We start from the raw sequence: 12,810 nt of genomic DNA on the forward strand, positions 1-12,810 counted from the left end.
GGAATCATGCAAATGAGTTGGTAAATCGTAAAATCGTTTCGAAAAATTAGAAAGAAAAGTTTTAATAGAAAATTATTGTAATACATTAGCAATTTTAACTATTGTTTAGCTCTTCGCTATATACTTACGAAGGGAGATTTCGCAGCGTAGCCTATTGCGTATATTACCTACAATTCGAGATACTTCTCGTTCTACCTTCGTCGAGCGCTTTTGTTTAACAACTATTTTGAATTGGAAATTTATCTTTCGCCCTCTCGTTCATGTTTTATTTAAAATGGAAAAGTGAAATGTGTTTTAAAGATGAGTGACAACTACTTAGCATATATTGCCGAATCCAGTTAGGTATCTACTCGTATTCCATCATCTTATACGCCCGGTAATTATAAGAAAGAAGCGAATTTGCAAAACGGAAACATTAAGGAATAGAGTGAAAATACATCCGCGTGCCAAGTTCACCTTTCAACCCTTTCAACGCTGTAGGTAGGTACCACTTGAAACCTTCCAAGTACCTATTCTGCAACAAAATGAAGTTGAAAGTATACGCTAATCCTGTTTATTATAAGAAAAGGAAAAAACCCTTAGATTTGAAAGTTGAAACAACTCATCATACGAAACATCTACACTTTAAAAATCATAAGTAGATACAAAAGAAAAATCTATAAGTACACCGACACATAAGGCTATAAAATAAACGACATGTAAGCCTATTAAAAGTCACCACGAAAACGTATAATATTAGCCATTATAAAAGATAATAACAATAATACTAAATATGACAGCGAAACGATATACGAATGAGCAGCAATAAAAGTTAACATACATCTTGAAATGACCACTTTAACTGAAATACACCAATTCTGTAAACAATAAAGGATACATTAGAAAGTTTGCGGCTATGCTGCTATAAAATCGAGTTCTAAATTATGTTTCAAGTCTATTAATAACTTGATGATAACCCCACGTAGTGTGCAACTAGACTCAAAAACTTATTTGCGGTTTCGTAGTAAGTTATGTTTTAAGCCCAAAGAACCCTTTCGCATTTGGAATGTTCTGTATAGCAATTTAATAACACGATGAAAATGGCGAGATTATATGAAATTTGTGGCGAGATTATGCATTTTAGGAATTCATCGTTGATTCGCGTTCTCTTCTCTCGATCGTGCTTTTGAGTTCATTGTTACGCGGTATTAATTGAGTGTAAATTGAACCGCAATATATGAAGTTGCATTTCGTTCAATTATTCGTTTTTCAAGTGCATGGATGAGTATGAGATGCCATCAATTGATACTTTCACGTTCAACTTGGTTTAACCTGCACAGAATATTACAGTTATAAGTGGACAAACGTTGATGATGATTAAAAAGGTACGAGAATGAGAATTAGTAGATACCAACGAATGAATACAAAACTAAACGTTTTAAATGAAATATTTACCGATTCCATGATTCATCGCTCATTAATTACAATGTTTCCGCAGTTTCCGGCTCACTGAAAAGTTGAAAGTTGGAACTCTTGAAGCTTTCTGAAATCAAAACAGAACGTAATTTGAATGATATGGTTTAGTCATTTAGTGGTTTTTTTTATCGTTGAATACTCCATCATCATTAATTAATGAGAATAAAATAATACCCTAATCAGAATCAGATTTTTCAGAGCTTTTCCGAAATATGATTGATAAATTTGAAAATCAGTGATAAGAAATTCAAAATCCCCATTTCCCGCGTTCCTGGCTAATTTTGAAAGGGAAATTTAGTACTTCAGACGAAAAAATTTCCCTTTTCAAAAAAATTAAAAGGTAATTTTTGCTCTTGCGATGTAAGTTGGTAACACTGTTTTTGAACGTTTTAATTTTTTTGTGTTTTGACGTTTCGACGTTTTGACGCATGCAATGCATGCATTGTTTGTGTTTTATTCAATACCACCTATAGTAAAAGGCCTGAGCGCTGTTTTGTGACGTCATCGCTACTTGGTAGTACTTACGTATCTAACATATCATAATACACTATAGAATTGAATGAAAAATGCACTCAAACGAATTAAATCCTGCGAAAATTTTATTTTTCATATTTTATCTACATGAATAATGAATTTATGATCATGTAGGAATGATTTTAATGAAAAATAATGAAGAAATTAGGTTATAAACAACACTGTTTTTCAACATTAAAGATGAAAGTTATACATAAACTTGACAAAATTATACCTTTTGGCGGATAATACAACACTCACTGGTGAAATATAATTAAATAATCGTCGAATCTTGTCAAAATCCCACTAAAATCATCTAATTGGTTTGAGATGTTGATGGTTTCTTGATTCTTGATTAGATAACCTTATCCATCCATTGTAGTTGGATGGTTGTATTCACAATGCAGATTTAAAACGCATTTTAGATTATATGGTTCACTATTCATTTCACTGCGATGTTATTCCAGTAAAACACAGGCACTAGTACACATCAGTTTTCATTTTTATTCACTTCACAAGATATCTACACATCCGAATCACACAATGTCACAACACAAACAGATCGCGAAAAATTCACTTTTGTACAAAAATAAAGTAATCCAACACCGCCAGTAGTTGAAAACAACAATATCTCATCACTACACCACATTTTAGAACGAATATTAATTAAAATGTCATCATTTTAATAACGTTTTTAACGAAAGTTTTACTCTATTTCACGAACTCGCCATTTAAATGTACGTTAAAATTCAAATGGTAAACACAATCGAGCCATCTACTAGTGGTGACGTCAGAAGGTGATAACGATTCAGCGCTCAGGCCTTTTACTATAGGTGGTATTGGTTTTATTTCGTGTTTTCAAATTTGCTGTTAATTTTCTGTCAGTTTTACGTTTAATACGGTTTAATATTAATTAATTCGATTAAAATTCTCGTTTAATAGAATCTTCTCGAGTTGCAGCAGTCATTGATATGCGATAAACGTATAAATCTATCGAGACAGTGCCCATTCTAATGAAGTAAAAGTTCATTTCGAAACGCAGATTTCCCACCGAAGACCGCCGAAACTTCAGAATGTTTGAAGCTCATACAATTAACGCTCAGCATAAAGATCTTATTCACGATGTCGCGTATAATTACTACGGAGATCGAATGGCCACTTGCTCCAGCGATCAGTTTGTGAAGGTACGTAATGATCTCAGCACCGGTTACGGTAATCTAGTACCCGATTTCAGAATATGCATTTCAAAGTAAACGTTTTGATTTAGATATGGGATCAAGATGAACACGGCAGTTGGAGTTTATCAGCAGCTTGGAAAGCTCATAGTGGATCTGTATGGAAAGTGACATGGGCACATCCAGAATATGGCCAAGTAATCGCTACCTGTTCTTTCGATCGAACTGCTTCCATATGGGAAGAAATCAGTAAGCCGGTCTCCTGCGATCTTGTACTTTCATATCAAGACAAATTGGTTAATTTTTTAATGAATTTTCAGTCGATCCGAACATTTTGAAAGAAAGTGGCGGTCGTCAATGGGTTCGAAGAGCTAATCTAGTAGATTCACGTACTTCCGTGACCGATGTTCGATTCACGCCGAAAACCATCGGTCTGTTTTTAACCACTTGTTCGTCCGATGGTATTTTGAGAATCTACGAAGCTCCCGATATAATGAATTTGAGTCAATGGACGCACCAACACGAAGTATCGAGTAAACTATCTTGCAGTTGTTTATCCTGGACTAGTTCGTTCAACAGGTGAATATCCAAAGTGTGTTTTTCCAGTCTCGTAGGAGCGGTTCTAATTTGGAAAATTTGTTTCGCAGGACTCATGTTCCTTTGGTTGCCATTGGCAGTGATGATAATAATGTTACCGCTGGTCCTAAGGTTCTTATTTACGAATATACCGAAGCGTTTCGTAGGTTTTCCAAAATAAATGAAACCGTACCTCAGTGTTTGGATGCTGTTCACGATATCACGTTCGCTCCTACTTTGGGAAGATCTTTCCATTTATTAGCCATTGCTACTAAAAACGTCCGTATCGTTAAAGTGAAACCGATATTGTAAGTATTTTCATCTTGAAGATTTACTTTTTTTTCTGCAAAAAAGAAATACATTTTCGTATTTTTTTTTTTTTTTTCAGAGAAAACTCGGCCAATGTACAAGGAAGTCTGAGTAAATACGAAATCACAACCGTGGCTACGTTCGAAGACCACAACTATACGGTTTGGAGAGTCTCGTGGAATGTTCTAGGAACAATTTTAGCATCTTCCGGTGACGATGGCTGTGTTCGATTGTGGAAATGTACGTACTATTCCTTAATTTTAGAAACCATCCATTCGAATATGATTTCTACAACGATGAATTTGTTTTACAGCTGATAAAGATTTTTGGAAATGTGTAACCGTCCTGAAAGGCGACGGAAGTATGTCTGATACAGCTGCAGCGAGTGTAACAGCAGCTTCTATTTCGAATCCAGCCAAAGCAAGGTACTTAAAACTTGGCTCTATAAGCCATCCTAATCAAGTACCCAATCATTAGCTTCTGTTCTGGTTTTTCTCTCTCTCTTATAAAGTGTTTGTATTTTGTGCTCGGTTATTCGTAAAGATAATATTGTGTATCGTCTGTCGCGCTAACGATTCAAAAAAGAATAGTCGTAGTTATTTTACTTTATTATTTTTATCTTCTTTTCTATCTCTACAATAACATATTCATACGAGGTGTTTTTTTCTTCATTGTTCGATATTTTTACGTGTAAATCAAGCTAAAGAAGAACGTGAGAAAATACATTGTTGGTTTAATTTCTTTTCCTTCGTTATTGACGAATATGGTATCATTTAATTTGCAAAATGACTTCACTGATTGCACAAAGTTGTACAGTGATCGCTTCAGCAGTTAAAATCGGTGTTGGTAATGTGCACTGTTGCCTGGTAATTGTCGATTATAGCACATGGGAGTATGGTTTGTTCGAACGATCACTTTAAACTCTTCGGAAATGAAACCTAAATACGTATTTTACCTTCGTAAACCGTCACGAATGCTCCTTGGGTCGTGTCTTTGCACCGCTGAATTTAATGCTGATCAAATTGGCAAATCAACTAACAATTTTCTGCACATCTGGTTGGTCAATTGCTCACTTCTATGAGTCATTAAGAATCTAGTTTTGACAGAAAGTTCAATAATTACGTGATTATTTTAAACTAGGGTCAAGCTTGCAAGTTTATCCGAATCCATATGATGAAGATTTTCCTCGCAAAAGGCAAATCATTGTGATGGGATTAGTTCAATTCAAATTAGGCTATAGTTAGATTTTTTTAATGTAGTAAAATCATTTCGATGTAAACGAATGAAATTTCATTCTGTCTTCTGTGCCAAAGTATTATTTACTTATTACGTTGTTCCTTTTCGTTCCAGTTTATATATTTAAGAAATCAGTATTCGTTCCAGGCTTTAGTTTATTATTCTCTAGTTCAATTTTTCAAACTACAGCGAATATTTTCAAACGATGTGATTTCTTTCTGATGATTGAAAGAATTAAATAAATTATTAGTAAACTTGAAAACGTATTTATTGCTTTAAAAAATAAAAATAATAAACGTGCAATATATAAAATATGGTACACATACCACTGGTATAAAAAAATAAGGCACCGAAATATAAAAATAAAAAAAAAGAACATGTAATACAATTTGAATCCCTCAAAATCGTTCAATATTTCAAAAAAATAAAAAACTGACTAACACAATGACTAGATAAATGATAATACTTTGAGCTTCCCCTTCAAAATACACGAACTAGATTACCACACATCGAAGAAATTATGAAATTTCAGAAAAACGAAACCACATCCTCAGAATCAGACGCCTCTTTGTGAACGGTGAATATCTCAGCATTCGAACTAGAAGCATTATCCAACGGAGCAGCCAAATCCCACGCTGCTTCTTTGAACTTGATTGGATTCAGTCTTGAAGGTGCAGTTTTAGGACGGTTCTGAAGATAATTTCGAATAGACGGTTGAGCTTTGGCACTAGAAGTAGAAACAGCTACGTTGACAGTGAGACGAGATTGTGCTGCGTTGTTGATTAGAATATCCATTGGCATTGGAGCTGTTTTATTAAACCGTACGAATTTCTTTTTATGTCGATGGTATTTTTGATTGAGTTTTTCAGTTTGGTCTATGAAAAGAAAATCGAGTTAGAAGTGAAGTAAATAATGCGGGAGATTGTATTATTCGTGAATGTACCTCTGACTGCATCCTTGATCGAAGATACTTGTCTGTTGAGTACTCCTTTGATGGGGGTTTTAGCTGGTTTAACTTGTATTACTGTATTATTAGGAGTTATATCATCGTGTTTCGAGTGATTTTCAATTTTTCGTGATCTTTTCGCATCGGATGGTTTATTTTTCTAGAACATGGATTAAAATGTAATCGATTGTTTCATCGAGGAAATAGGTTTAAATTAACTTACGATTAAAGAATCAATAGGTACGAATGGATTCCCATTTTTCAACACTGGCTCATCTTCTGGATTGATTTTATCTTCGGAAGATTCGACTCGTTTTTTCCATTCGTCTCTGTCTTGTTGAATGAGCAAGGCGTAATTTGCCATATCTACCTGAACTCTATCATTGATCACGTTATAGTTTTCGATAATTATATCAATAAGCCACCTATAGAGAGAAATTGAAAAAACAACAGTAACACTTGAGCTTCGAATTGAACATAATTTCAGCTACAAAAGTATTTACTTGTAACCACTGATGATACTGGAGTCAATTTTAATATTATTTGGATTCAAAGCTGAACAAATTTCTACTCTGGTTGGACACCTGTACTTGTTCACGATGTATTCTACATCCAGTTGTTCGACAACGTCTAGTTCATCGAGAGCAGTTTCTTTATCTTGTTTATTAGCCAGTCTGAAAAGACAATAATTCGTGAGTTATATTTATGGAGCAGGATTTTTACAAATTATGTACTCACAGGAGCACTGGTTTTCCGGAAATATTCTCGTGCGATAATAAATTAGCGAATACGAGTTTAGATTCGTGTAAACGAGCAACATCACTGGCATCTACCACATAAATCACACCATGAGCCTGAAAAATTCATCGATACAATGATCATTCTGTGGTCAAAACACATTGAACATAAACTGCTTCAAAAACCACTCACATCCATGTAATATTTGCTCCATATTTCTCGAATTTGAGGGCTTCCTCCCAAATCGTACAAACTAATGTTGTATTTATGATGACGCAGCTTAATCAATGAAAATCCCACCGTCTTCAGAACGTTTTCCACAGGTTCTAAAAATAGGAAAAAAATCAATTAACGACTATCAGTTCGTAGAAACAAATGACTACTCTTTTACATAGGGAAGGTTCAGCTACCTCCAATCAGTCGTTTGGCCATGGTTGTTTTGCCGGAATCATCTAATCCGGTCAAAATGACTGTGATATCCCTGTAAATGTTCAATATATATGAAATAGAAATGTATTTAGGACGGTTTTTAATAATAAATTGAATGACATACTTGTTCCTTTTGGATTTATTGTTACTAAATAATGAACAACAGTTTCCCATAATTCCATTGTTTTGAGTTCTCCTTGAAGTGACGAACAGTCGGAATGCATTATTCAAGACATTTTTCTAGTAGAAGACAAATTAAATTGTAATTATTAAATTTTTTCTTCCGATTTTCAAATTATTTTTTTTGATTTTTTCTTCAAGAAATTTGAAAATTTTGTTTATTTATTTATTTACAAAAAAAAGATTTTTTGGCTTGCAAAACAAAATTTTTGTACAGCATGGTTCCTTTCATTAGTTCAGAATCGACCCCCAAATAAGCACGTGCCACTGGAAGACCAAAAAAGTTGCAATATTTTGATTTTTTTCTAAAGTTGTCAACTTTTGAAGTTTTTGAACTTTTTTCGTACTTTTCTTCGTTTAAAATGTAAATATCTGTGTCATCAGCAACCTTAATCTCTCAACAATGGATAAAGCTGTGCCTACAATCGGTTCCAAACTGCGTAACGTCGGTCACGTCGAAGTAGTAACGTATCACAAGCCGGAGAAAAGACAGAAAGACATCAATAGCCCTTCGTATTCGCAAAAACCTCAACCTACGAACGAATTCGACATGAAGAAAGCTCGAAACGAAGCCATCAAGTTGGGTATGACCGGATTCTTCAAGTATAAAAGAGAGAAAACCATGAGAGCCATGGCTATCGAACTAGGAGCTAAACCAGATAAGAGAAAAGCCAAGAATTACAAAGATTTACAACAGCTGAGAAAAGATAAACGACAGAAGAGGGAAGCTAGCTTAGCCATGCTTAAAGAAAGTAGCAATCTATCATCTTTGAATCACTACAAGAAGAAATTCGCTCGTAGGAAAGAAGAGAAAGCGAGGAAGAAAGAAGTTGATATTTTGAACAGTTATGGAAAAGTGAAACGAAAATGATGATTTTGATGGATTTTGGAGTAAGGTATTCTTCGTATTTTTGTTATGAGATCTTCTGTAGTTTTACAGGTTTATTCAATGTTCGTGTTTTCTGTTTTAGCTTCTGAGCTTTGTCGTAAAAATGAGAAAGACTGATCTCGTCGATCTGGTGAAGATGTGAACGCTTTTTGGAACTTCGGAAAGCAAAACGTCCAGCAAATAGCTGCTCATATTCGACCTGCTTCCTATACAGGAATTGTTTTCAATAAATTATGATGTTTCAAGCATCGGTTTTGTTATTAACATTGTAAAGAATAAAATTGTTTCGGTTTTTATACGAAATTTTCGTTCGCTTTCTTGCAGAAATTTTTTCAAAAACACGGTGGACACCCGGATAAACCACCAGGCCAAGTTTTTTCACCGCAAAAACGTCAAGAATCGCTCCCCAATTCAAATAGGTAAACAAAATAGGACGAATAAAAATGGCGGAATTCGCAACTACACGAATCTAACAAAGAATTTTCTAAACATAAAACGGAAAAAAAATCTTTAGGAAATGAAAAATCAAAATCAGTTCATCATAAATCTCTTTTGTTGGTCGGTAGTGAAGGTATTTTCGCGTTCGCGAGTAATATCGTCGATTTAAATGTGGAAAAAATGACGTGCTAAGTGTTTGAAATCGTGAAAATACTCCGTTCGTGTACTCAGTTCGCGATGCTAAAATTAAAATACTCCGTAGTCAAATGTGAATTGTAACATGTAGTCGATCTAGTCGACGATTCGTGATACTTAATTTTTAAACCATACTCGTACCTCAATTTGCGCGTAGTTTGTTATGGTGTAAAAACATGTGAATAATAATGCCTGCGCAGAGTTTATTATCAATGCATAACCGATACTTGAACGGTGTTCCTTTGCCTTCGGGCCGGAAACCTTTCAGATCCAAAGAGAGATACTTAATCATCATCGTATTCTGTACATTAGTGTTAATGTTCTGCGGTACCTTTTTCTACTTACCAGAATTACGACCAAGTTACGGTGCCAGAGAATCTGTATATAAAGTTTACAAACACGTACAAGAAGCTGGCCCAGATTTACTCATACCAGCGCCTCCTTTTGCCGAAGAAGTCAAAGGCAACAGGAACCTGAATCGACATTATAATTCGCACAACGAGGTAGATCCTCACGTACTAGAAGATAGACAAAAGTTGCAAGCCAAGATTGTCGAAGAAGAGCAACGAAATCAGAAGGTTTTAGAACGACCTGATATTGCTGTGATAAATAAAGTACCAAGCTCCAGCCTAAGCGTGAATCCTGGACCACAACCTCAAACAGGGGACCAAAGTGTTGGCACTATTCCTCCTGCTAAAAATCAACACTACCCTGTTGTCGTGGGAGGCGAAGATAAAGATGAAGATATACGACAGAAACGCAACAAAGTGGTCGAGGTGAGTTATCCATGAATCATCTTCCATAGTTTATTGGTTTTATCCAGATAGTTTGCTTCTAGAATGTGAAAATGAAACCTTCGTACTCGGTTTAGTTTTATCTTCAATATCCATGACGTTACATATTTGATTTTGCTCCGCTATAACAGTTCCAGCGTAGTTTCATCGCCGAATGAAAAACTTGCTCATTGTTACGGTCAAAAGACATCGAAAGTATGCATTCTCATATGATCTAGCCACCATCGTAATGCTGTTAATTGTTTTATTCGTCGATGCGTGTAATTGTGTAGTCATTAACGGCATCTTTGCGGTTATTTAATATTTATTGTTCTGCCTTTTTAAGCTCTAAAGCCACAGTCATCCGTTAGAATTCGAACGAAAGTGAAAATCGACGTTCAAATTATCCAACAAATTGACCATACTGTTGCCAAACGAACGATGTAATTTTCAATATTCAACTCGGGTGGCTCAATTTGGCACCTGGAGAGCGTCCCCGGGGATGAGCTGACTGTTGAATTCTACTCCAAGCTGAAGTTACTCCTGCGAATTTTAAGTAGAAACACGTGCGTCGATCGATCGAGCAATTCGGGAGAAATTTTTCGTTTCAAATTATGCATTTTTTATCGATACGATTGGCATTGACGATGGGTTGAATATTAACGAACGAACTGTATTAGTGATAAGCATTCTGAACCTTGTCTCGATATTAAATTTATATTTTCTACGTCGGTTAGTCGTTAAAATCATCGTAGAGTCGTTTGAACGGCAGCTCTTATCGATCGTTCAACTGGCCTGGCCATTTTACGAGTTGAAAATGGAACAAAAAGCAGTATATTCGCATTACCCTTGTACAATTTCCAAACGACATAAAGAGCTTACGAAGTAGTCCATTTGAACTTTGGTTTCGCAATTTCAAGCCATATTCGAGCCACGTAGCGATGCAAAATCCATCCTTACTAGATTAGGTTTTTCTTGGCTGTGATTAAGAATTAAGACGACCGAATGGCGCGGAAATTCACGCAGAGCGAGTGGGTACCTGAAAGGAGGAGCTCATTAGAATATTTAAAAAAATGAATTATACCAGTACGAGTCTATCAGGAGAAAAAAATGCATCCCACACGTCGGTAATTTGCCACACAGCTTCGAACGGAAGTTTCGATTTCTCTACTGGCTCGGATCAGGGCACCACGATAGGTCCTGGCTCAGCTAGCTCAGCTAGCTCAGCTGTGGTTCGGACCATCGTCGTTTAATAATAGGCTGGATTTTTCCACGCTCTTATGAAGTGCCGAATTTCTCCCGAAAATTTCACGCCCAAGAAGACTCATGGTCGGCGAATAAAGCTATAATGATCGCTTTCTATACTCGTATAATATACACGCCGGAGATGGTTTTCGCTTCTTGTGACAGGAGGACGAGCTCAATTAACGTGGCCATGTGACCGTACCTCTCTGTCTGTCTCGGATGCGATTTTTTTCCCTATTTGAATCGTTCAACGACAACGAAGAATATAAGATTATAAACTCAATTAGAGAGAATATACGAAGAGTTGGAAATTTCACTATGTAGAATAATATAATCAAATCGAGCCGAGTATACGTATTACGGTACATATCGAATAGAGAATTTCAGTAATTGCGCTACGCTTTACGTGACAACACCCCCCCCCCCCCCCCCTCGAGTCTACTTCTCCTCCTGGATGGTGTACTGAAAGAGGAAGTAATAAAAAATTGTTGATACGATCGACGCTCTCTCGGTGTGCTTGTGCTCTCTTGATTTCGATGAACTTGGCCGCTGACTAGTGGATTCATTCAACCGAAACAATCTCACTGTAATGAGATCGCAGATTGGATAGTGTTACATGTGCCTATTTATGACAGTTCGGCGTCAAAATTTTTCAATGAATTGGAAGGAGGAAGAGGCAACTTGACATTTGGTTGGAAGAATGAGTATGGATTTTGTGATTGTTCGAGTGAAATTGACGGATTTACGATGATCGTTGCATTGAAATGTGTTTTGAACGAGTGATTTCGGAATTGGTCGATCTGAAATGGTTACTACTTGATTTCCTTTTCCCTGTACGAATACCTATCTATTGTGAAAAATGATTCATTTGTTCTTGAACTATCATCTTAGCCTCTTGGGATCATTTGTGAAATGTTAAAATTGATTCTTAAGTGGATCATTCGCGAACGAATTCTCGTGAAATTCTACGATAAAATTTTTTAGATGTATTTTCTGAGCAATATCTAATAAAAGTTGTCAGGACGATCCTGGTCACATTAGTCGTTCGCGAATGATTAATCTTCAGATTGGTTTTATTAAGGTTCGGGACCCGGAAATATTGAGTAGAATTGTTGTAGAAAGACATTTTTTTGATGAAGGATTTATGACCTTATTACATTGACCATGATGAGGGTAATTTTCTAGTGAATCGTTCACGAACGACTTGACTTCTGTTATTTTGTTTTATAGTATCTTCGAGTTTTACATGTTTTACTTTCACAGCAGTGAATTATGCTGACATTCGAGTAAATTTTTGAGTGTAAACAATTCATAATTCAGTAATTCACGAGTGAACGACTTGAAAAGACTAAGAGAATCTCGTTCATTGGAATTCAATTTAGGATCAGTCAACTTCATTTTCTGTACATCGTTCTTGATGGAGGAACTGGAAGTGGCGTTTTACATTCAAAAGATTCATTTGTAAAAAGATCTGGTAGTTAAGAACGATTTTGTTTGTTTCTAAGTGAATCATTCGCGAACGACTTGTTGTCAAGTCTCATTACTCAATGATCTTCTACTTTCTTCTTTTAAACCTAAATGAATCTGAGCCATTTTCTTTTCTTTTTTTTCTGTGATTCGACTCTTTGCGTTTGAACATGTTCATCTCGAGTGAATCGTTCGCGAACTGCTTGGACTTCGCCTGATTGTTTTGTCATGCAGTTTTACTCGTTT

General features: G+C 35.7%; 4 protein-coding genes and 1 long non-coding RNA gene across 6 annotated transcripts in view; 3 read left to right on the forward strand and 2 right to left on the reverse strand.

Annotated features, from left to right (window-relative positions):
* Window positions 1-539: 539 nt before the first annotated feature.
* LOC135847299 (uncharacterized) lies at window positions 540-1,707 on the reverse strand. Its single transcript, XR_010559137.1, has 3 exons — window positions 1,630-1,707; window positions 1,435-1,522; window positions 540-1,311 (listed from the first exon to the last, which is right to left on the reverse strand). It is a non-coding gene; the product is annotated as an uncharacterized LOC135847299 (long non-coding RNA).
* A 233-nt stretch (window positions 1,708-1,940) lies between these two features.
* Window positions 1,941-4,766, forward strand: Nup44A (nuclear pore complex protein Nup44A). The gene is made up of 6 exons (XM_065365226.1): window positions 1,941-3,152; window positions 3,236-3,392; window positions 3,464-3,722; window positions 3,791-4,027; window positions 4,108-4,268; window positions 4,342-4,766. Exons 1-6 carry the CDS (start codon window positions 3,042-3,044, stop codon window positions 4,503-4,505), a joined length of 1,089 nt encoding a protein of 362 aa, XP_065221298.1. The 5' UTR covers window positions 1,941-3,041; the 3' UTR covers window positions 4,506-4,766.
* A 333-nt stretch (window positions 4,767-5,099) lies between these two features.
* On the reverse strand, window positions 5,100-7,706 carry LOC135846242 (ADP-ribosylation factor-like protein 13B). Its single transcript, XM_065365225.1, has 8 exons — window positions 7,502-7,706; window positions 7,359-7,429; window positions 7,141-7,274; window positions 6,949-7,064; window positions 6,714-6,884; window positions 6,434-6,635; window positions 6,208-6,370; window positions 5,100-6,139 (listed from the first exon to the last, which is right to left on the reverse strand). Exons 1-8 carry the CDS (start codon window positions 7,549-7,551, stop codon window positions 5,793-5,795), a joined length of 1,254 nt encoding a protein of 417 aa, XP_065221297.1. The 5' UTR covers window positions 7,552-7,706; the 3' UTR covers window positions 5,100-5,792.
* A 130-nt stretch (window positions 7,707-7,836) lies between these two features.
* Window positions 7,837-8,740, forward strand: LOC135846244 (uncharacterized protein C1orf131). Of its 2 annotated transcripts, none has more exons than XM_065365228.1 (2): window positions 7,837-8,448; window positions 8,529-8,740. In XM_065365228.1, exon 1 carries the CDS (start codon window positions 7,961-7,963, stop codon window positions 8,426-8,428), a length of 468 nt encoding a protein of 155 aa, XP_065221300.1. In that variant the 5' UTR covers window positions 7,837-7,960; the 3' UTR covers window positions 8,429-8,448; window positions 8,529-8,740. The 2 variants fall into 2 exon arrangements, with proteins under 2 accessions (XP_065221300.1, XP_065221299.1); XM_065365227.1 differs by having other exon boundaries at window positions 7,838-8,453.
* A 191-nt stretch (window positions 8,741-8,931) lies between these two features.
* The window catches only part of alpha-Man-Ia (alpha-Mannosidase class I a), a 67,940-nt gene continuing 64,061 nt past the window's right edge, over window positions 8,932-12,810 (forward strand). Inside the window, exon 1 of the mRNA XM_065365221.1 lies at window positions 8,932-9,855. Within this exon, the coding sequence (XP_065221293.1) occupies window positions 9,268-9,855 (588 nt within the window). The 5' untranslated portion in view covers window positions 8,932-9,267. The remainder of the gene's footprint in view (window positions 9,856-12,810) is intronic.

Source organism: Planococcus citri, chromosome 5, assembly GCF_950023065.1.
Source record: "Planococcus citri chromosome 5, ihPlaCitr1.1, whole genome shotgun sequence".
NCBI lineage: Eukaryota > Metazoa > Arthropoda > Insecta > Hemiptera > Pseudococcidae > Planococcus > Planococcus citri.